This window comes from Phyllobates terribilis, unplaced genomic scaffold, assembly GCF_046119375.1.
Source record: "Phyllobates terribilis strain yellow unplaced genomic scaffold, ASM4611937v1 Scaffold_4__5_contigs__length_816908805, whole genome shotgun sequence".
In the NCBI taxonomy this organism is placed as follows: Eukaryota; Metazoa; Chordata; class Amphibia; order Anura; family Dendrobatidae; genus Phyllobates; species Phyllobates terribilis.
In genome coordinates, this window is record NW_027362764.1 from 623,355,220 (window position 1) to 623,379,903 (window position 24,684).

At 43.6% G+C, this 24,684-nt stretch overlaps 1 protein-coding gene across 1 annotated transcript; it reads right to left on the reverse strand.

The window, feature by feature from the left end:
• Positions 1-248: 248 nt before the first annotated feature.
• BPNT2 (3'(2'), 5'-bisphosphate nucleotidase 2) lies at positions 249-20,127 on the reverse strand. The gene is made up of 5 exons (XM_073679322.1): positions 19,608-20,127; positions 11,657-11,819; positions 8,728-8,823; positions 7,924-8,085; positions 249-1,303 (listed from the first exon to the last, which is right to left on the reverse strand). Exons 1-5 carry the CDS (start codon positions 19,953-19,955, stop codon positions 1,038-1,040), a joined length of 1,035 nt encoding a protein of 344 aa, XP_073535423.1. The 5' UTR covers positions 19,956-20,127; the 3' UTR covers positions 249-1,037.
• Between the last annotated feature and the right edge of the window lie 4,557 nt (positions 20,128-24,684).

Here is a 24,684-nt window from a genome sequence, read left to right on the forward strand (position 1 = left end):
ATAGATTGCATACGGAGGACAAGTGAGAAAAAAAATCATCCCACTTTTCTGGATGAAACTCCCAATGATTTTTCATATGCTCGTGAGAACCTACCCAAAGGCTTACTCTGGTATTACTTGGTCTGGACACGTTGGGTAAATTGGTGCAGCATAAATCTAGTGTTTTCATGCAGATTACTTGCCACGGTTTTCAGATTAATCAGTTCGGATAATGGTAGATGAAAATAATGTTTACACTGTGCAATTCATCCCACAAAATGTCATTTTTATTTATTCTCCACCATCCACGGTAGAAGGAATACAATGCAATGTAATACGCATCGGAAAAAGAAAGCATAAATAAAACATAAAAAGGCAGCCGGAAACATGAGCCGAGGACATAGAAAACTAATGGAAGATGGATGAGAACAGTGAGTATTTCACATATTAACAGTATCATAGATTGTGTCTTTATAGTTAGCACACACAAACCCATGTCACAAGGATTAAAACATCTGTAATGTCATTCTTTGAAATCTGCACACTCCCAGCTGAAGGAAAGTAGTACCTTTACCATACCTTAATAATGCTTAAAATCAGCTGAACAGCATTGATTATGAGCCAGTAAATCCACAGCCCCCACCCCACCGAAAAAAAAAAAAAAAATTGCATAAATTAAATAGCAAAATAATTTTGCTGTGTGATGTGAAGCAAAAAGGCACAATGCTTATTAATACCACTATTCAGGAGTGGAAACAATGTAATGTTCTTGTATTTAAAATAAGATTTCAATTTCACCCTATATAATCCGGAAAGTCTCTGCTTAATTCCAATCTTCATTGTTCATACTAAACCAGAACGGCCGTTCACGCCGAGGTCGCTCATTTTGGCCTCCGAGCTTCACCAGCTCTGACTTAAACAGCAGAAAAATACTTCAAATATCAAATCTTTCGAATCGTATGTATGAGAACGCCTTGAGACTGTGCCGTGACAGACTTCGTTCCAGTTCCGTAAACATACATGTGCTGTGCAGCGTGGAGTGATGTGTAGACGCAGTTTTATTTAGAGGACATTTTTGAAGACAATTTCTCAACAAGGGCATTGTGGTCCATCCCGATGCTTGCCAGCAGCCCCCCTTCATTTCCATCTGATCCTGTATAAATTATTTCTTCTCCTTCAAGAGTGGTCATTTGGCCACCAAGTGCACTAAGTATCGCATTACCCGCACAAATGTCCCACTTCTTGATGAAGGTGTTGTGAATATAAACGTCAGCAGTCTCTTGGTCGTTGCCCGTCACGTCAAGTAACGAAAGGACTTTGTATCCTGGAAAGCAAATGATAAGACAGGAATTAACCTCACTGCATTATATATCCAGCTATATATTCTCAGCATGGCACGACTTGCACATTTCGAACATATCAGTAGGTCCCTTGGGCTTTGTACTGACGCAATGGATTTTATCAGCTGAAAATGTGTTCTTGGCCGATATAGATGCAGAGTTTACAGGTATATACATGGACATTAATGGTAACATGAAATAGAAGAATCTCTACAGCACAGCTCATCTTCTACACCAGCATGTCTGGTGCTTTTCTGCTCAGTAGATTAATTGTGGCCATCAGAAATAGTCATTAAAAGGGATGGTGTCGCCTTGTTAAATGCAAAGAAACTGCAATGTGCTTTTAAAACCAAACAGCTTTGTAATTTACTTTTTCTCAAGAACAGAAGGATTTACAAATGTATTGTGTACAGCTCATTGCCTGTTACCAACCACCACTGCAGTCTCTCAACAGGAGCGGTTGCCGGAGCTCGGCGGGGCACCTGCAGGCTCTGTGCTTTAGAGCTTGCAAGTGCTGCACTGGAGCCATCCCTGCACTTCTCCAATGCCGCAGAGGTAAAGCTGCCGTTGCGTGCAGTAAAGTTCAGACCTGCCGCGTCTCCTATGCCATTAATTCAAACGGTCAATGTTCAGGAGAGCAAAGACCCCAAGGCAAGCAGGAAGCCGGGAGGCAGTGCGCTCCTGAAGATAAAAGATGAGACAACCTTGAAAAGTGGCTAGTACACATTCATTGGGGGCCAACTTACAAGACGTACACACGTACACACACGTACACACACACACACACACACACTACTTGATGCGTATTTTTGGTAAAAAAAAAAAAAAATGTAAAAAATACCGGGGTATCATGTGGTTTAATTATTAAGTGACCTTTGAGAATGCGAAGAATTCTCAGAGAAACACAAGTTGTAATGTGCAATGTCAAAAATGCAAGTTACTGATGATACATTCCCTTCAATGTAAATCAACTGTTTCAATTAGGTTTTTATGTGATTTTTTTTTTTTTTTTTTTAAGTTTAATATATATAGATTTTTTTTCACATCACTGTCTATATTATAAAAAAAATAACTACATTTTCACACTGATCACTAGGTCTAATATTAGACTGCTACATTCTGTTGGGCACATGATCAATAGAAGCAATAGACTGACTCAGACCCTACTGAACTGTATGTAGGTATATTCTGGGCATCTCATCAGGGCAAAGGTCATTGTGAAGGTTGCAGAGAGGTGAGCCTCGTCATCACCTATTGTGAATGATGGCTTTCCTACTACTGTACATAGAGGTGTCACATTTCATTGTAATCCTGCTTGTGATGAAAAGAAGACAACTGAAAAGTATTGTGTGTAGAGCATGGTGTTTGAGACTAGTATAAAGCCGAGCGGCTATCTGTGTAAATTGCAAGAGCTCTGATATGGGGAGGACGCTGCTGGGAAGATAAATCCGACTCCAGAGATTAATTAAATAAAAGGGGCAGTTACCAGTGTGAGACATGTCTATAACAGAACAGTAAAACTGAACTTTCTCTCCTTACAAACACATTTTTTGCAGCTCTCTGAGCTCTGCTGTATAGTAACAATATTACACCCTGTCTGCCTGTGAGCTGGAAGCTGAGAGGAACCTGCAGATGTGTCAGGTATAATCACACAACTCTGCAGTGAGATCAGGAGAACAGAGAGCGGCCATTACATGTCTCACACTAGTGGGCGGGCGCACAGTAATAGTTTTTAATGTTGTCTGTTTAGTAGGTTTTTGTTTTTTTTTTACCAAATTTTTAGATTCTCAATTTATTTTATTTTAATCTTTTTATTTCTTCATTCTTTTCTTTCTTCTATTCTAAATTTAAACAAAAAAAAAAAAACACACAACACACCTAAATTAAATTTGACACACAAAAAAAAATAAATGTCCCGCTCTTCCCAAAGACTTTTCAGCCGAGGATGCATACGCCTTCCTGGCCTCTGACACTGATAGTGAGGGAGAGGATGCCACCTACCTCTATTTTTCCTCCTCCTCTTCCAATAATGAACCGCCAAGCAGACACCCCAAGATAGCAAATTAACCAGCGCCCCCTGTTAGTGACCCCCATGGACCTCCCCCACCGAAGATTATGAGCCACAGATTCTTGATTTTGTGGCGCAATCAGGAATCCAATTTGACACCACCAACCTCACAGAAAACCACTTTTTCAAAGTCTTTTTCTCAGAGAACTTCGTAAATCTCATGGTAGCCGAAAAAAAATTGATACGTCCAACAATTTCTTGCTCAAAACCCCACTTTGTCATCTGCTAACTGGACCCCGGTAGATGCAGTAGAAATTATGAAGTTTTGGTGCCTTGGCCTTCACATGGCATTAGTGAAGAAGCCAGAACTTCGGCAATATTGGAGTGCTGATGTTTTATATAATACTCACGTATTCCGCAAGGCTATGACCCAAAAACGCTTTCAGGCCATTTACAAATCTTTGCATTACAACGTTAATGCAGTGTGTCCTCTCCGAAATTAGCCAATCTTTGACCGACCTTTTAAAGTTCAAGACGTCATTGATCACTTCAGCAACAAATTTGCTGAGGTGTATGTTCCTCAAAGGGACAACTGTGTAGATGAGTACCTAATCTTCTTCAAGGGGAGGCTTCAACTCTGGCAATACCTGCCCAGTAAGAGGGCCAGGTACGGAATTAAACTCTACAAACTGTGCGAGAGTACCTCAGTGTACACCCACAGATTTAGGGTTTATGAAGGGAAGGACACCAGGATTTAACCCCGTGAATGTCCCCCTGTCCAGAAAGCGAATGGGAAAATTGTGTGGGATTTGGTGCATCACCTCTACGTAGATAACTTCTACACCAGCATCCCTCTCTTCAAATCCCTCTCTGACAGAGCTACCGCAGCATGTGGTGCTGTACGCAAAAACAAGTGTAGGTCCACTGTGTTTTATCAAGACCAAAGTCAGCGCAGCCGTCTACCAGGAAATTTTAGAGCACTTCATGCTTCCCTCTGCCGACAAGCTTTTTGTAGATGGAAATGTCATTCTCCAGCAGGACTTGGCCCCTGTCCACACTGCCAAAAGTACCAATACCTGGTTTATATACAACAGTATCACTGTGCTTGATTGGCCAGCAAACTCGCCTGACCTTAGCCCCATAGAGAATCTATGGGGTATTGTCAAGAGGAAGATGAGAGACACCAGACCCAACAATGCAGACGAGCTGAAGGCTGCTATCAAAGCAACCTGGGCTTCCATAACACCTCAGCAGTGCCACAGGCTGATCGCCTCCATGCCACGCCGCATTGATGCAGTAATTGATGCAAAAGGAGCCCCGACCAAGTATTGAGTGCATTTACTGAACATACATTTCAGTAGGCCAACATTTCAGATTTTAAAAACCTTTTTCAAGCTGTTATAAAGTATTCTAATTTACTGAGATAATGAGTTTTGTGTTTTCATTGGCTGTAAGCCATAATCATCAACATTAACAGAAATAAACACTTGAAAAAGATCACTCGGTTTGTAATGACTCTATATAATATAGGAGTTTCACATTTTGTATTGAAGAACTGAAATAAATTAACTTTTTGATGATATTCTAATTTAGTGAGATGCACCTGTATATCCTAATCATACTTATGTATCCCATTTACTATATATACATTTTATTTATTTGTGGATGCATTTCTTGACCATATTAACTTCTGGTGCACTATTATATATATATATATATATATATATATATATATATATATATATATATATATATATATATATATATATATGTATGTGTATTTGTCCTGGACAGCTGTTTTTTACTCCTCAGTTATTATAAGTTTGGAGTACTGATCAAATATATTGAGGATACTTCTGTCCCTCTTTACTCATAATATTTTTTGCGAGGTGCATCATTAACTATATTGATATTTTGGTTCATACAATTCCGTAATTCTACCTCCACACCCTGCATTTTTATTCCACTTCTGGATATTTTCCTTGCAATTTTAATTTTATGTACAATTCAAATAAAATTGATGTTTACTATAAATTCTTTGGTTGTGTATCATATTTTAGGTTTAATAATGTTAAATGCCGCTGTCAAACTCCGACAGCGACATATAACATGGCCTTGCCGTAAGCGTGTCATAAGACACACCCATCGGCGCCCGTGTCACATGACAAACCGGGATCTGCAGGAGACCCCTGTGGTTGTCCTAGCAGATCTGCTATGAGCGCCACCCAGTGGTCGATGTTCATAGCAGACGAGCATTTTTGTTACACAAAGCAGGATGTGTAACAAGCGATGAGATGATTGCAGCTTCTAGTCTCCCATAGAGACTATTAACCCCTTACTTACCGGGGATGTATTAGTACGCATATTTGCGTACCCCCCGTTCAGTGAGGGCTGCTGCGCTGAGCCCTCACTGAACGGAGCACATGTCAGCTGTAAGAATCAGCTGACATGTGCCCGCAACAGCCGCGGGTGGAATCGCGATCCACCCGCGGTTGTTAACCAGTTAAATGCTGCTGTCAATCTCCGACAGCAGCATTTAACGCGCGCTTCCGGGTAGCGCGTCATAAGCCCCGCCCACCGGCGACCCAGTCACGTGATCGCGGGTCGCCGATGGGCGTGCATGACAACCCAGGGTCTGCAGCAGACGCCTGTGGTTGTCATGATCTTGTCGCTATGAGCGCCACCTAGTGGTCGGCGCTCATAGCACAGGACCATTTCTGCTGCATGCAGGGGACCTGCTCGTCCCCTGTATGTAGCAGAGGCGATCGGATAGTTGCTGCTTCTAGTCTCCTATGGAGACTATAGAAGCATGCAAAAAGTAAAAAAAAAAAAAGTTTAAATCACCCCCCTTTCGCCCCATTCAAAATAAAATATATATAAAAAAAAAAAAACACATACACATATTTGGTATCGCCGCGTTCAGAATCGCCCGATCTATCAATATAAAAAAAGAATTATTCCGATCGGTAAACGGCGTAGCGAGAAAAAAATTCTAAACGCCAGAATTACGTTTTTTGGTCGCCGCAAAATTGCAATAAAATGCAATAACGGGCGATCAAAACATCGGATCTACCCCAAATGTTATCAATAAAAACGTCAGCCTGGCACGCAAAAAATAAGCCATCAACCAGCCCCAGATCACGAAAAATGGAGACGCTACGGGTCTTAGAAAATGGCGCTATTTTTTTATTTTTTTTTTTACCAAATTTTGTAATTTTTTTTCACCACTTAAATATAAAATAACCTATACATGTTTGGTGTCTATGAACTCGTAATGACCTGTAGAATAAGAAGGGCAGGTCAGTTTTAGCATTCAGTGAACATGGTAAAAAAAATAAATAAAAAACAACTGTGGTATTGCACTTTTTTTGCAATTTTACCGCACTTGGAATTTTTTTCCCGTTTTCTCGTACAGGATATGATAAAACTAGTAATGGTGTTGAAAAGTACAACTCGTCCCGCAAAAAATAAGCCCTCATATGGCCATATTGACCAAAAAATAAAAACGCTATGGCTCTGGGAACAAGGGGAGCAAAAACGAAAATGCAAAAACGAAAAATGCCCCGGGGCTTAAGGGGTTAAACACGTAAAAAGTAGGGGAAAAAAAGGTTTTAAAAATATTAAAGCAATTAAGTTCAAATCACCCCCCTTTTTGCCCCATTCAAAATAAAACAGAAAAAAAAAACACAAAACATATTTGGCATCGCCGTGTTTAGAATCGCCCGATCTATCAATATATAAAAAGAATTTATCTTATCAGAAAACGGTGTAAAGAGAAAAAAAGTGAAAAAGCCAGAATTACGTTTTTTTTGTTTTTTTTTTGGTTGCCGCAACAATGCAATAAAATGCAATAACAGGCAAACAAAACATTATATCTACCCCAAAATGGTATTAATAAAAATATCAGCTCGGCACGCAAAAAATAAGCCCTCACTCAGCCCCAGATCCCGAAAAATGGAGACGCTACGGATCTCGGAAAATGGCGCCATTTTTTCCTTTTTAAACTAACTTTGGATTTTTTTTAACCACTTAAATAAAAAAGAACCTATACATGTTTGGTATCTACGAACTCGTAATGACCTGGAGAATAATAATGGCAGGTCAGTTTAAGCATTAAATGAACATGGTAAAAGAAAATTATGTAATTGAACTTTTTTTTGCAATTTCACTGCACTTTGGAAAAAAATTCATTTTCCAGTACACTATATGATAAAACCAATAGTGTCGTTTAAAATTACAACTCGTGCCGAAAAAAACAAGCCCTCACATGGCCATATTAACTGAAAAATAAAAAAGTTATGGCTGTGGGAAGAAGGGGAGCAAAAAACAGAAACCCAAAAACAGAAATTGGCCCGGTGGTGAAGGGGTTAAAGCAGTGTGACTTTCATCCCTAGAAATGATTTCACTATAAGACTTTTAAGCAAGATAATGTGAATCGTCCGTGTACAAACTTTCTTGCAAGTTTTCATCCATGGGGATCTGTTAGGAGTGTCAACTAACTTTATCTTGGAAACATTCAGAAATCTCTTAGTTATTGGTAATTAGGGCACAACCCTCTGAAGGAACATCTGTGACTTATCTTGTTATGATACATACCTGACCCTCCTGCGGATATAATTTTAGTCTGGTTGCCAAATGTCTTAAGAGTCACTTCTTTCACTGCCCCTGAATGACTTCGGGAAACAATGATAGTTGGTGTTTTCTCGTTGTATGAGGCACGTTTCTTTGTATTGGAGCCACCTTCCACCATCGCCCAAGCTACCACAGAAAATGAGAAGAAAAAAAAAACAACAAGATTTTAGAAATGCATCATTCAATATATGACAATGCACATCACATACAAACAGCAATAATCCGAAACGGAAGCAGATGAGTGCACACCTTTGTTAGGCGAGTGCTTGGGTTAGATCCCACCAGCACCACTCCAGCACTTTTTTTTTTCATTTCAGCTTTGGAGTGGTGCCACTAATTTTAGTTCCCTGAGCCTAGTGCGCCATCTTCAGCTGTTCCCGGGCATAACTCCGGTCCCTATCCGTCATCTATCTTGTGACAGCATTTTCTGACTGACCGGAAGCTCTCAGTGTAAGTCCATGAGAGCCGCGTTCTGCCTCTCATAGACTTACATTGAGTTGTGACTTCCAGATAGCGCTGGAGCGATCCGGCAGGTCACACTGTTTTGGGAACATTTTGCCCCATTAGAAGACTCGGAACACAATATCATGTATTAATGTGACCCCTTAAATAGAAAATCACTAGTAGTCCTAATCGCACCCATCACCCACAGTCCATGTAATATAAAGTGGTTTAATGCGTAAATGTACATTATAAAAATACTGTTTATCATACAGATTAAGTAAAAAAAAATAAAAAATAAGGACGAAGCTGTAAGAAAACACTCACCAGTATACCCTGTGAAAGGTTTATGTATTACACCTATAACTGGTTTTCCATTTACAGCAACACACACCATGGTAGTAACATAATTAATGAGATTCTCTGGGGGGCAAGAAAAAGAAATAGTTTTCAGCATTAATAAGAACTAGTGTTATTACAACATATTCAGTAGTCATGACTATCCTGCTTACCGTAATGTATCACCCCATTTGAAGTTTTCGGTTAATTAGATGTCGGTGCACAGGGGCCGGACTGTGCTCTGGGTCTTCTTTTACCTGTCTGTGATTCCCCGGCCCCTCCGCCTGCCTCTGGTCTGTGTATAACAGGTCACTGAAAAAGCAGCAGGAGACCGCATGTACTGTCCGGCCCCTCCACCTGCCTCCGGTCTGTGAATGACAGGTCACTGCTGATATTTCAAACAGAGGAGGCAGGTAATTCACAGACCGGAGGCAGCAGAGGGTCCGGGGAATCACAGACAGGTAAGAGAAGACCCAGTGTACAGTCCGGCCCCTGTGCACCGAAATCTAATTATCAAAAACTTCAAATGGGGATTACAGAAGAACAACAAAGCGGATTTCTTCAACGGTATCAATGTAATCAGTATTACAGCACAATTATAGCCATGGCTTTATATTACAATATTGTGCCGATAGGTTCTCTTTAAAAGGTAATCTGTTAGATTCTCCAAAGCCCCCAAACTTGAACCACATCCGTCAGTCGTATTCCTGAATTTTAATTAAGTGTCTGTTGTTCCAAAACACTTATTTCACTGCTCATGATATCCTAATTAGCCAGGATGAGTCTAGGGTGCCACTTATTTCTCGGGACTAGTCCTGCTCAGGTGCGGAGATCACACCCTCGGTGTGATCACGGGTCTCCTTCACTTTCCCCTGTTATACGATACAGTTCTCAACATCCGGCACTGAAGGTATAACCGAGGACAGTGAAGGTGGCGAGATTACATTACCTGAGGATGAACTTCTCCTGGGGAACAGATGTTCCCACCAGACTCAACCTCGCTAATAAGCATATGGTGAGAGTTTTGGAACACCAAACATCTGATAAGCATGCAGGAATACGACACACATTGGTAGCAGTTTGGGGCCTAGGACTTGACAGGTTCCCTTTAAAAACCAATATTATGGAAGAAAACCGTTGCATTTTAAGTATTACAAAAAAAGGAAAATATACACATTTAGTATCCACAAATCATAGAACACCTGTAGTATGGTTTAGTCAGTCAGTTATGGTGAAATGGAAAGAGGGGAAAAAAAATAATAAAACACTGCAATGGGATTGCTTTAATTAACAAAAAAAAAATTATAAATATTAAGTTTTTTTTTTATTAATTCGCTGAAAAAGACATCAAATTAAAAAAATATATGTAAAACAATCACAGAAAAAAGAGCAGCCATAATTAAAAATACCTGGTCACAATACCATTATGCTGCAGGGTGCAGACAGGTCCCGTGATATGAGGAGGAGAGGTAGAGTACTGATGAACAGTCACTCACATATCTATCATCCACGGATCAGGGCTAGGGCTTGTATAAGGTGCCAGTCACAGATACAGTGCATTGTGAAAGTATTTGGCTCCCTTGAACTTTTCTACCTTTTGCCACATTTCTGGCTTCAAACATAAAGATATAAAATTCTAATTTTTGGGGGAAGAATCAACAACAAGTGGGACACAATCGTGAAGTGGAACGAAATTTATTGGATATTTTAAACTTTTTTAACAAATTCAAAACTGAAAAGTGGTGCGTGCAATATTATTCGGCCCCTTTACTTTCAGCGCAGCAAACTCACTCCAGAAGTTCAGTGAGGATCTCTGAATGATCCAATGTTGTCCTAAATGACTGGTAATGATAAATAGAATCCACCTGTGTGAATCAAGTCTCCGTATAAATGCACCTGCTCTGTGATAGTCTCAGTGTTCTGTTTCAAGTGCAGAGAGCATCATGAAGACCAAGGAACACACCAGGCAGGTCCGAGATACTGTTGTGGCGAAGTTTAAAGCCGGATTTGGATACACAAAGATTTCCCAAAGTTTAAACATCTCAAGGAGCACTGTGCAAGCGATCATATTGAAATGGAAGGAGTATCAGACCACTGCAAATCTACCAAGACCAGGCTGTCCCTCTAAACTTTCATCTCGAACATGGAGAAGACTGATCAGAGATGCAGCCAAAAGGCCCATGATCACTCTGGATGAACTGCAAAGATCTTCAGCTGAGGTGGGAGAGTCTGTCCATAGGACAACAATCAGTCGTACACTGCACAAATCTGGCCTTTATGGAAGAGTGGCAAGAAGAAAGCCATTTCTCAAAGATATCCATAAAAAGTCTTGTTTGAACTTTGCCACAAGCCACCTGGGAGACACCAAACATGTGGAATAAGGTGCTCTGGTCAGATGAAACCAAAATCGAACTTTTTGGCCACAATGCAAAACGATATGTCAAACATGGTGGTGCCAGCATCATGGTTTGGGCCTACTTTTCTTCAGCATTGACAGGGAAGATGGTTAAAATTGATGGGAAGATGGACGGAGCCAAATACAGGACCATTCTGGAAGAAAACCTGTTGGAGTCTGCAAAAGACCTGAGACTGGGACGGAGATTTATCTTCCAACAAGACAATGATCCCAAACATAAAGCAAAATCTACAATGGAATGGTTCAAAAATAAACGTATCCAGGTGTTAGAATGGCCAAGTGAAAGTCCAGACCTGAATCCAATCGAGAATCTGTGGAAAGAGCTAAAAACTGCTGTTCACAAATGCCCTCCATCCAACCTCAATGAGCTTGAGCTGTTTTGCAAGGAAGAATGGGCAAGAATTACAGCCTCTCGATGTGCAAAACTGATAGAGACAATTATTAATTGTACCTATCCAGCAGCCACAACCCATCAGCAGAAGCTCGAAATAAGACACCTACCTGTATACTCGTGTGTCGCATCCAGTGGGTCTATCCATATTGTGATACTTTCTGAAGGGACCAATTTTGGATTCTTCACAATCTCTTTTATAGCGCTAGGGATGACATGATCCCAGGAGATGGCCTCCTTGTCATCTTCACCAAGATGCTCTTCAGTATTCACCTAAGGAACAACATGGAAGTTACCAGATGGTAGAAGTGGCCGTGCCAGGTACACACCGCCTGAGATCAGATCACTGGCGTTGTGAATGCTATTTACAGGTTTGCAGAAAATACCATTTTGCATGGGTTCATACACAGCAGTTGGGAATTTCCCAGAAAGGATTTTCTTTTTTTTTCCATGAAAAAGCTTTAAATAAAAAGGACCTATCTTTCTAATTGTTCCCAACTCCAACCGTTGATGGGTCAAGCGATTATTGCATGATTATGATGATGTGCTTCTGCCATGTACAAGGCTTAAAGGGCTATTCCCAATAAAATGATTGTATAAGTGTAGTTACTGCAAGGGTCCCACCATTCCTAAAAAGTTCAGGAAACAGCAGCACAACCCCATTTCCTTGCTGCGGGGCAGGGAACAACTATAAAAGCTGCACTGCAAATTCTCCAACCACAGGATCGGTACTGGCCCCTTCAGTCCCCAAGTGACAAGAAAGTGGTGCCACATCCTGCTGACATGTCACCACTTTCTGTAATGGGAAAACTCTAAGGCGATGCGGATTTGATAGACGCCTCTCCATTACTAACCCCTGGGCTTGATGTCAGCAGACATAAAACCGATGACATCAACCCCAAAAATATTACCCCACTTGCCACCGCACCAGGGCAAGTGGGAAGAGCCGAAACTAAGCGACAGATTTGACCCATCTAATAAATGCGCCATTTCTAGGGAGGCTGAGGGATGATGCTTTTAGTCTGAGAGGGGGCCAATATCCATGGCCCCTTCCCAGCCTATTAATATCAGCCCACAGCTGTCTGTTTAGCCTTTAATGGTTAGTAATAATAGGGGGCCCCCACATCATTTTTTTTTGGGGGGGGGGTCCGATTTTACTAACCAGTAAAGGCTAAGCAAACAACTGTGATCTGTTATTAATAGGCTGGGAACCTTTACAGCTATTGGCCCCTTCCCAGAATATTAACACCAGCCCCGAGCTGTCGCCTTTCCCTCAGCTGGTTAGGGAAATGAAGGGAAACCCCACCAGGGGTGTGGAGATGGAGTCTGTATAAAATGGACAGACTTAGACTCCTAAAATATATAATAAATTGGGTTCAGTAGTGCAATGCAGGATGTGCTGTAAATTTGTTCATAAGAATTTGGGAAAGTTATGAAATGTCTGTTCTTTTCCTGATCTAAGGATTTAGGCTTTTAGTTTAGATGGATCTGTGCTGCACTTTATGTATATGCTCAGTAATGACCAGTGCCGTGGAGTCGGGAGTCAGGGAAATTGAGGAGTCGGAGGTTTGCCTTACCGACTACACACCGTTTTTTTTTATGTATTTAATACGCGCTATACACACACAGTGGGTGCTGACTCCAACTCCCATCATTGTCGCCTGGTCGCAGGGAGACCAGGCGACAACGATGAGAGCTGGTTTCAGTACCCGGCTCCTGAAAACAGCACTAACTGTACTACTTTTTCCCAGACGCCGGTACGTGTCACACTGATGACACACGAATGTGATCCGTGTGTCATCAGTGCACACGTGTGTGGGATGTTTTGGGGAAGCACACTGACATTTGCGCAGAACCATAGATTTGAATGAGTCTACGAGTGTAATTGTCTCCAGTTGAAAACTGTCACCACACGTACTGGAGACACTGACGTGTTAAGGAGGCCTGAAGCAGCGAGGCCAAAGATTACTCTATGTCGTTGCCACATCACAGTAAAATGCAGGCGAACGGTGCAGCATTTACCACTCTCAAGGTACAACAAGCATCAGGTCACAGAAAGTTGGGACCAGTCAGATATTTTGCAACTTTCTTATCGCAAGCACTTGAGGGTCACAATGTGCCCCCACTCACCTGCATAATGCTGCAATATAGAGCAATCTTTGCACCCATTACCAGGGTGGCAGCCAAAGCTGCTGTGTCACTGATCCCCTCTTGCCATATGGTTTGCTCGTCAGTGGACACACCAGTTTACTAAGGTTAAAAGAGATCTGGTTAAAGAGTTTCAGTCTCCATTTCCCCAAATGATTTCATCTACAGCTACTTAAAGGGAATGTGCTGCCATAACATATCCCTTAATTTACTCAATTCATTTTTGTAATGGAAACCTATTAAAACAATGCCCTGACCAGTCATAACTAGTGTTGAGCGAGTATGTTCTATTAACCCTTTCGCCGAGTATGCTCGGGCCGAGCTCCGAGTATTTATAGCTGCTCGGTGATAAGGTTAAATCGCTCCCGTGTGCATGATTTGCAACTGTTTGACAGCTTTATTACATGTGAGGAATGTCTATTTCTTACACATTCCTCACATGTAATAAAGCTGTCAAACAGTTGCAAATCATGCACATGGGAGTGATTCAAACATATCACCGAGCAGCTGTAAATACTCTGTGCTCGCCCGAGCATACTCGGAACAGAACATACTCGCTCAACACTAGTCATAACCGTACCCTCACTATAAAGGCAGGCACCCCCTGACATTGCGGCGGCTGGTTGATTAGTCTGACGCAAATATGTCTCCCATCCTAGTGGCTGAACATGCGCCTTAGTTTTACTCCCCTAAATGGTGTTGCCTACCAAAGATCGTGTCAAAAAAACGATCTTTCCACCTCAGCCTTGATTCCTTCAGAAGCTCTAGTGAAGAAACATGTCCAGGGCACTAATGAATCTGCAGCACTTAGAGGGCAGAATCTCCAATCTATCCTGTGACAGTGAGTCAGGGGTTCTGTACAATCAGGTTCACGCACCCAACAGATCACTGCATGTCTGCTTCCTCATGGTCCATTTAGAACAGGGATGTCAAACTCAAAACACACAAAGGGCCAAAAAGAAAAACTTGGACAAAGTTGTGGGCCAACAAGTATAATGGGCCCCCCACACAGAATAATGGGCCCCCCACACAGTCCCCCTATAGAGAATAATGGGCCCCCCACACAGTCCCCCTATAGAGAATAATGGGCCCCCCACACAGAATAATGGGCCCCCCACATAGTCCCCCATACAGAATAATGGGCCCCCCACATAGTCCCCCATACAGAATAATGGGCCCCCCACACAGTCCTCCATACATAATAATGGGCCCCCCACACAGTCCTCCATACATAATAATGGGCCCCCCACACAGTCCTCCATACATAATGGGCCCCCCACACAGCCTCCATACATAATAATGGGCCCCCCACACAGAATAATGGGCCCCCCACATAGTCCTCCATACATAATAATGGGCCCCCCACATAGTCCCCCATACAGAATAATGGGCCCCCCACATAGTCCCCCATACAGAATAATGGGCCCCCCACATAGTCCCCCATACAGAATAATGGGCCCCCCACATAGTCCCCCATACAGAATAATGGGCCCCCCACATAGTCCCCCATACAGAATAATGGGCCCCCCACATAGTCCCCCATACAGAATAATGGGCCCCCCACATGGTCCCCCATACAGAATAATGGGCCCCCCACATGGTCCCCCATACAGAATAATGGGCCCCCCACATGGCCCCCCATACAGAATAATGGGCCCCCCACATGGTCCCCCATACAGAATAATGGGCCCCCCACATGGCCCCCCATACAGAATAATGGGCCCCCCATACAGAATAATGGGCCCCCCATACAGAATAATGGGCCCCCCCATACAGAATAATGGGCCCACACATACAGAATAATGGGCCCCCACATACAGAATAATGGGCCCCCACATACAGAATAATGGGCCCCCACATACAGAATAATGGGCCCCCACATACAGAATAATGGGCCCCCACATACAGAATAATGGGCCCCCACATACAGAATAATGGGCCCCCACATAGTCCTCCATACAGAATAACGGGCCCCACAAAGGGGTGGTGGTTCTGGTGTCGCGAGCCAAACAAAACCACCCTTTGGGCCAAATTTTGCCCACAAGCCAGAGTTTCACATGTGTGGTTTAGACAATGTGATCATTGGAGAACAAACCTTCATAACAATGGTGGTTCCTGATCATCGGCCGTATGAACATGCCAGCGATCACCGCAACAAATGAGAAAAACGCTAGTTTGTCGGATTACTGGATCATTTAAAAAAAAATAGATAAATCACCATTATCGGCAGCACATTGCCCAATGTAAACTGGAGATGTGCTGGCGATAACATGATACTGTATGGAGACAGAAAATATTGTATGAAGAGGTTGTCAACACATTGTTATGCCATGTGAGTGCCGCACTCAATGAGCAGCCACTAATAGGCTGAGGCTCATGTGGCACAACAATGTCGTGTGCTGGGAGATCCAGACGCTGCTGAAAAGACAATGCGAATATAAGGGCTTTTTATATTTTCATAGGGGACTACAGCATTAAGGAAATAGTTGTCCAGGGAGTGGACAAAGCCTTTAACAACGATTCGGCTCCCGTCAGCCTATATAAGCAAGCCGGTAAACACAGAGACAGATTCAACATGATGAAATTAACCGGTCTAAATGGCCCTTCAGCTGGGAGCACAAATGATATCTTTATCAGCAGATTACATTTGAAGGGCTGGGAAGGGGAGGCGTCACAGCTGACAGGAGGGGTTTCATGATGTCGTCCTGTAATTCCCAGGATGTCAGAGACTGACTTCCTGACTACACGGGAGAGCGTGTACTAAGCTGGTGGTCAGACTGGAGATCACGTGACAAAGTTGTCCAAAATGTATGGAAGTAACTGAGCTCATATAAAACATAAAGCAAACCCCACAGCAATAATCTGGCTGTGTAATTACATGCAAAAACAATAAAAAATAAAATCCTGCTAACCTGGGTGTCACTGCATATGCTTCATGTATCATGGAGCCCGATAATAGAATAGTTGATGCAGTCATCGTGTTCCTACAAGTTGACTTCCACTATTTAGGTCAATCACATATCAGCCATACGTCATGTTTAGATTTGCAAAACCAGCCTTATAGCAAATGCAGAACTAAGTGCGATATAGGTGTTCACCAGTCACAGACAGACCCTCAGCCCAGCAATCGCTCTTCTGATAGCGGTCATTCTGTTCAGCTCATACAAACAGGCATTTTGTTAAAAACGGGGAGATAAGCAGTGCCACAGGAAGCAGATAGTCGCTTATCTCAGGGAAATCCTCCTAAATTAATAAGGTTACCTAATAAGGAGCCCTCAGTGCCCCACCAGTAATGGTGATGAAGGACGGCGCTGTTACAAATTGCCCTGCCCTGACTGATTACCAATGAGTCCTATCACTGGGGGATCCCGACGCCCCGACTTTGAATGGAACGGAAGTCGAGCATGTGCAATGTCTACGGGACTGATGCAGATACAAGGCGCTAAGCTCGGCTAGCTCCATCAGTCTTATCCACAATGAATCTAGGGCAGCACCTGTTCTCGTCACTCAATGTAAATGGGGGACTTGCAATCTGTTACTAATCTAGTGGTGGAACCTCAGTGAACTGCAACCCCATCAATCCTATGGCTGGGAAAGTTACAGTCTTTGTACAAACCCTTTAACGATGCATTTAGATCAGCATTGGAAGCTCCAGCGTAGCCCAATGACCCCTACTATAGTCAATAGGCTCCGTGCTCATTGTTGGTGGCCGGCCTGTTCCTCATCCGGCTCTGCCGCCATCTACATTGTTTTGGTCCATCATAGGAGACATGCAATGGAACTGAAACAAGTCGATTCCCGGTTTTGCTGTTCTGTCACCTTCTTGTATTTTGGATGGTAAGAATAGTGCAGGCTGCAGTGCTATCCTTACTATCATATATACAGATACCCCAAAGGAAACCTGACTGACCCCTTATATGTCAGCTGGATCTGACATCATATACAATCAGATCGGCCACAGCAGTCATAGCTCCATAGCACTACAGAAGCCACAATGAGACCGTGAACAGAGCCTGACCCCCAGATCCATGGTGGCCAGTCTGTGGACCATTATTTGGGAGAAGTACTAGGCAAGCATGACAAATACTGTTTCAAGTCACTAAAAGCAGAGTATGAAAATGTTGGAGAACTGAAACTAAGTATATGAGAAAATTGCAAAATTTGTCTTTAGACAATGAATAAGGGTCGGTACAAACCCTGTCTGTCTGCCTAATCGGACCCTACTGTAGACCACACAGCATCTCCACCTCTAAAGAACCCCCCGCAGGGCTGGGCTGTCTATGGACGCCCCCTATAGCCTCTTAGGGTATGTGCACACGATGCAGAAATGCTCAGGATTTTTTCCTGAGCATTTCTACATCTCCCTGGCAGGAAAAAACGCATGCGGATTGTACATGCGGTTTCCTGCCAGGGACATGCGGAAATGAAGTGGTCTTCACTTTCATTTTCGCATGCGGGTTGACAAGCGCTTTCCAAGCGATTTTAGCATCACTTGGAAAGTGCTTGTCAACTTCACACTATATAAATCCATGCAAACAGCATGGATTTATATAGTGTGTGAATGTCAAAAAATAAATATATACTTTACCCTCTGATGGCCCCCGGTGTCCTGTTTCGCTCGGTCCCGGCTACCGGCAGTGAAGACTGAAGGACCTGCCGACGTCAGCATCACGTGACCCGTCACATGACTCTGACGTCAGCGAAGGTCCTTCTTCATTCAACCGCGAAGTGCCGGGAACCAAGCAGGAGCGCTGCGCGGGCCGTCAGAAGGTGAGTATATATATATATTTTTTATTTTATTCTTTTTTTTTTTTTAATGGTACCTGGGTCTGGATGAGAGTCCTCTCATCCACACCCGGGTACCATCCGCACATTAGAACGCATGGAATGCGCATCAACATATACAGTGATGCGGATTCCATGCGGTCTAATGCAAGTCAATGGCGCCAAAAAAGCAGCGTTTCCGCAAAATTAATTGACATGCTGCGGATTTTTGAGCGCAGCATTTACGCTGCGGAAAAATCCGCATCATGGGCACAGCACATGCGAATTTCAATTGGGGAACATTGCTGCCCTTCTACCATGAGTTTTTCATGCATTTCCGCAGCGTTTAAGCAACTGCAAAAACGCCGCGGAAACGCATTAAAAACGCATCGTGTGAACTCAGCCTTACACCCAGACAAAATTAAAATTGCATGTGCTGTACATGGTCTATACATTAGGATGGCAACAAAACTGGCACATCAGGTCTAGATCGGAAGCAGCGGCGTAGTGCGGGGAGAGGGGTGCAGCGGCAGGTGTCTTGGGTGTAACACTTTTAGGGGTGCAGAATTTCATGAAAAGTACAATTTTCTATTTTTATTTTTTTTTAATTTTGCACCTGTAAGAAGTGGCATTCCTAAACTAAGATCTGGGGTATGGCATGTGCCTCCGATATCTAGCCGAGTGCCCCAGATCTCCAGGCGGGCGATAACCTGACACATTGCAGCTGGATCATACAGCCCAGCAGCGAGGCACAGCCGCGCCGGCCAGGTGGCTACAGGATGCGGTAGGTCTGAGGCCTACAGTACAAGACCTTAGCGTCCCAATGACATCACTGCACCACCTGTGCCAGCCGCGCCGCGTACGGGGGACAGCCTTATACCAACATTCCTTCCCATGGAGATGGGGGGCACAATATACCCTCCCCAGGGGGGCGAGGGACAATATACATTCCCCGGGGGTTGGGGGGGGGGGACAATATACCCTCCCCAGGGGGGAGCCACAAAACTGCCCAGCCTGCAGCTGTAGGACTCTGGTGCCCGCCAATCAGATCACTGCTCTCATAGCTCATGCTCCGCTTAGCAATAAAACAGCTGATCTGGTTGGCGGTGCAGTGACTACGTCACGCACAGGTATGGCGTCAGCACTCACTTGCAGCCCCGGGAAGGAGTTCTTGATGAGGTTGGCCATCTTCCTGTTGGACAGCAGGTCCCCGCGGGTCATCTTCTCGTCCGCGCCCTCCCGGGTTTTGCCCTTCAGGTTCTCGTTCAGCTTATTGCTCTCCCGCACAGCCTTCACCTCCACTCCGCCCAGCTCCGCTGCCTGTACCGCCACCGCCAGCAGCTCCCGCAGGTCCACCGTGTCCCCAGCCCGCTCCCCCAGGAGGAAGGAGAAGCGCCAGGTGAGGAAGCCAGAGTACACATGGTAGAGCACCCCCAGGCCGAGCAGGCAGAACACCCCGATGCCCAGGGGAGACAGGCGGATGCCCATCGGCGCCATGTCTGTGCGGAGAAGCGGAGAGGACGCGGCCGGGGGCGCAGGCGGCTGGTTATATGACGTCACGGTCTCAGTGTCTCATTGTACGGGCGGCCCGCAGCCTCCGAGCCGGTGACGGCCTGTGCGATAGAGGAGGTGTGCACTGAGCAGCGCCACCTGGTGGCCGCACGGCGCTCTACATCCGGGTCACCGGGAGGCGCCGGCTGTGGCTGGAGGACACGTCTCTGCATCTCCCCAGTGCCGCCAGCTCAGCAGCTCCATAGCCCCCAGAGCGGATGCCAGTATGGGCATACGATGGCGACCTGGACGGCAGTCATGTGACAATTACAGGGGTTTCAGTTAAATTTTGTTTTTATTTTATAACCAAAAAAATTGAGCTTAGCTCGCCTCAACACATCGGCATCCCCAGTCCAACGATTGGTGGCAGCGGTCATATCTTGTTGTCATGATGTCACCGCTGAGACTCCTCATTGTGACCGTATAATACTACAGAGACGGGCGGAAGCTGCCAAAATAAGATCGAAATCTTTACTGAAATATACAAACGAGGTAAAGTCCCTTTGGCGTCGGCCTCGGGGCTGTGGAGTAGGAAACCAACCTCTTCCGAGAAATAGTATCGCCTCCATCAGATCCTTCTTCATAGATGACCTCAAATCTGACCTAATAGTTTTAAAGCTAGAGAACAACCTCTACACTAACTTGGGTTGGAGGCAAAGCCGTAACCACATGGGCAACATCTCTAACAATTTCCAGGTATAAAGGAATTGCCTCATGCACAGTCAGTTTTGATGAACGATTGCACTCTTCTACTTCTTTGAGAGCAAGTGAAAAATTTTGTAATTCCACATTTGCCCCTTTCCCAGCACGTCTCTTCAAGATGGAATCAATTTTAGGGGTTCTGGCAGCAATAGCCAATTTCCTCACTTTGCTATTCAGAGTTGCAGCATGTCCCTCTTGCAGACCATCTCTTGGTGTCAGCTGCAGCGTGTGCACAACACAGCGCATGTGATGAATAGGAGAGAGATGTGAAGCAGCTTCAACAAGATCATCTCATTGTAAAGAATCATTTTGCTCTTCTTCTGTAGTAATATCTCTTTGTTCCTCCGTTATAGGAGCAGGACTGTGGCCTTCCATCTCCAACATACTGAATGTAAAATGTTCTTCTAGCTGCTGTTTACCTTCATTATTCTCATTCATCAGTTTAATTGTACTTATCATGTTTGAAGCATTATCAGTTATAATAGCAAGAAACTGTTCTTTTTTGTTCTTAATCCTGCTCTCCTGTTCACTCCAGCACTCCTGATGAATGCAGGCATTCCTTCCCTGTGTGGTTTGTTTTTTGTTTTTTTTTCCCGCCTTCTCTGTAGAGGAGGAGCTTCACTACTTATCATGTACATAAACTGCAACACAGATTAATCTCAGCTAAAATTCTAGACCCTTAGGCTGTGTGCCCACTATGCGTTTTTTAAGTGTTTCCGCAGCGGCGATTCCGCTGCAGAAATTCTTAAAAAACGCTTGGTAGAAGGTCTGTCATGTTCCCCATGTGCACATGCTGCGGAAATTTCCACTGCAGATTATCATTGCTGAAAAATCCGCAGCACTACCAATTATTTTGCGGAAGCGTGGCGTTTTCACCGCCATTGACTTGCATTGGAACGCATGGAAACTGCATCTGTACATGCGGATTACATGCATTTCAATGTGCGGATGGTACCCGTGTTTGGAGAAGAGGAGACTCTCCTCTGGAGCCGGGTACCATAGTACCTGTAAAAAAATAAATAAATAAAATAAAAAATAAATATTATACTTATCTTCTGATGGCCCCCAGTGTTCTTGTCTCGGCTTGCCGGCTGCTCGCGGTGGACTGAAGGACCTGCGCTGACGTCCTAGTCATGTGACGGGTCACGCGACTGCTGACGTCGGCAGGTTCTTTAGTCCACCGCGAGCTGCCAGCAAGCCAAGACAAGGACACCGGGGGCCATCAGAAGGTAAGTATAATATTTATTTTTTACCATTCTTTCAGTCACACTATATAAATCCATGCCCTTTGCATGGATTTATATAGTGTGACCAAGTTGACAAGCACTTTCCAAGTGATGCTAAAGTCGCTTGGAAAGCGCTTGTCAACCCGCATGCGGAAATGCAATTGAAGAACACTTCACATCCGCATGTCCCTGGCAAGAAAAACGCATGTAGAATCCGCATGCGTTTTTTCTGCCAGGGAGATGCAGAAACGCTCAGGAAAAATCCTGAGCATTTCTGCATCGTGGGTGCATAGCCTTAGATCAGGAATAGGACAGACATTTCATAACTGTGGCGCGTCGCCATGGCTATGACTCCGGTGGAGTGGAGATGGTGACGCGGGCAGGGCGCGCGGCCCCCCTGGATGACGCTGCAACATGGCGGATATGCGCCGCTCATATCGAGCCTATCACAATAGAACCATACATATAAAACCCTGACACCCCAGTGCATTCAATACCTCCTGACGAAACTGCAGCAGTGGTGAAATGCGCGTCGAGGTAACCAGTGAGCCATCTAAGACCACATCCCAATGTCTACAGGTAATATATCTTTCTAATTGCATCTTTGCAGCTACCCTTTAAATATTACTTATGGCCTTACTTTAATCAGACCCAATATATAAATTATAAGGAAGTCTCCCATACTTTTCTATATTACCTAAACCTCTTTACCTTAGACTTTGGATTGAGGGGAACAATAACATAGTAGTTTGGCTCATAGGTCTCTTAAAAACCTTTTGTACTGAGTTTATATCCTGTACCCATATATGTGAAAATATTCATACTCTAACATATTTTAACCTTTGACCAAATAAACTTTTTTTGATATGCAAATCACTTTGATCTACTGCTCCCTCCTTTCCTCCTATAGGTAATAAATCCATGCCAGTTGCATGGATTTATATAGTGTGACCAAGTTGACAAGCACTTTCCAAGTGATGCTAAAATCGCTTGGAAAGCGCTTGTCAACCCGCATGCGGAAATGCATGTGAAGAACGCTTCACTTCCGCTTGTCCCTGGCAGGAAAACGCATGTACAATCCGCATGTACAATCCGCATGCGTTCTTTCTGCCAGGGAGATGCAGAAACGCTCAGGAAAAATCCGGAGCATTTCTGCATCGTGGGTACATAGCCTTAGATCAGGAATAGGACAGACATATATAGGACATTTCATAACTTTCCCAAATTCTTATGAAAAAATATTCCCCACAATCTGCATTGAACTATTGTACCCAATTTATTATAGATTTTAGGAGTCTGAGTCGGTCCATTTTATTCCGACTCCACCAAAATTGACTCCAACTCCACAGCCCTGATCGGCCCCTGTGTGGCTTCAGCCTTCTCTCTAACATTCTCTTTTTATGTATTTTTACCTCCTTTGTATGTTTCAATAAAGAGTTCTATTTCATGTTGGTTGCTTCCTCCCTGTTCAAGTATGATCATGTGAGAGTGTGCCAGGACAATCATGCTCTTTTTCCTGTCTAAGAAAACGGGTGTGCTTTTGTGTATTAAAATGTATTTTAAGTGCATAAAATATTACGGGCACTAATGTGAACAAATTTGTTAGTACTGTGACTGTCTTAATATGAACAATGTTATAGAATGTTTTAAATACTAGTGATGTGGAACTCATAATGTGTTAATGTATTAAATATAGGGAAAGTATAAGGGTAAGAAATTAGGACATATTTATAGAAATAAAGTGGTAGATATAGATAAGGAATGGGAAAGTGCAGTGGAGGGCACAATAGATTCAGAAAGTAGATAGGAACAGTTAAGTGTTAGGGAACGACCCCAATTTGGGAGGGGCAGGGTTGGTTGAAAAGGGGAACACTTCCTGCTTATAGAGCAGAAGTCTAAGGCCAGAGGGTTGGAGAGAGCACGAAAGATTACAGACCGTGTGAGCAGCATGAGAACTGCCTCAACAAACTTCAGTGGACCTTCCCGTGATATCCGGGGCCTTTGGCCCGAACTAGGCATGGAGGAGCCTGCCTTGTTCTCTTCCCACAAGTGGAAGCTGGATGGGAAACCACGTATGGCCTTACTTTAATCAGACCCAATATATAAACTATAGGGAACTCTCCCATACTTTTCTATATTACCTAAACCTCTTTACCTTAGACTTTGGATTGAGGGGAACAATAACATAGTAGTTTGGTTCATAGGTCTCTTAAAAACCTTTTGTACTAAGTTTATATCCTGTACCCATATATATGAAAATATTTATACTATAACATATTTTAACCTTTGACCAAATAAACTTTTTTTGATATACAAATCACTTTGATCTACTGCTCCCTCCTTTCTCCTATAGGTAATAATTTTCTAGTTGGAGGGGTTCCCCCTCACTATCTTGAGGCCATTTCTTCAGTATATATATATTTTCTGTCTGTGTTTTCAGATGTCTCTAATACCATATACATGGATTTTAGAAAAAAGGATAAAACTTGGACTACCCAATTAGGGACACTATTTGGAGAAAGTACAATAGGAATTCCAGAGACCAATGATAGCAGGGAATTGAAACGTAGCATCAAAGATCTTTTACACAAACGCACAAAACTGTGGTGGAACAAAGCTTCTTTGGAAAACTATCTCCAGAAAGATATCATTCCAAGGGGCTTAAGAATACAACTATATCCAACTACTGATAGCAACGATTCCACATTTTCTGGAAAGTGTGAAGAAGCCCTTAACAAGTGCGCTCG

What these genes read in the sequence shown, in the direction of transcription:
- BPNT2 (XM_073679322.1), bottom strand. Translation starts at nt 19,955, where the DNA reads ATGGCGCCGATGGGCATCCGCCTGTCTCCCCTGGGCATCGGGGTGTTC. An exon ending in ACTCCTTCCCGGGGCTGCAA is followed by an intron (nt 11,820 to 19,607) that starts GTGAGTGCTGAC and finishes GTTGTTCCTTAG; the next exon opens with GTGAATACTGAAGAGCATCT. An exon ending in TGCGACACACGAGTATACAG is followed by an intron (nt 8,824 to 11,656) that starts GTAGGTGTCTTA and finishes CTTGCCCCCCAG; the next exon opens with AGAATCTCATTAATTATGTT.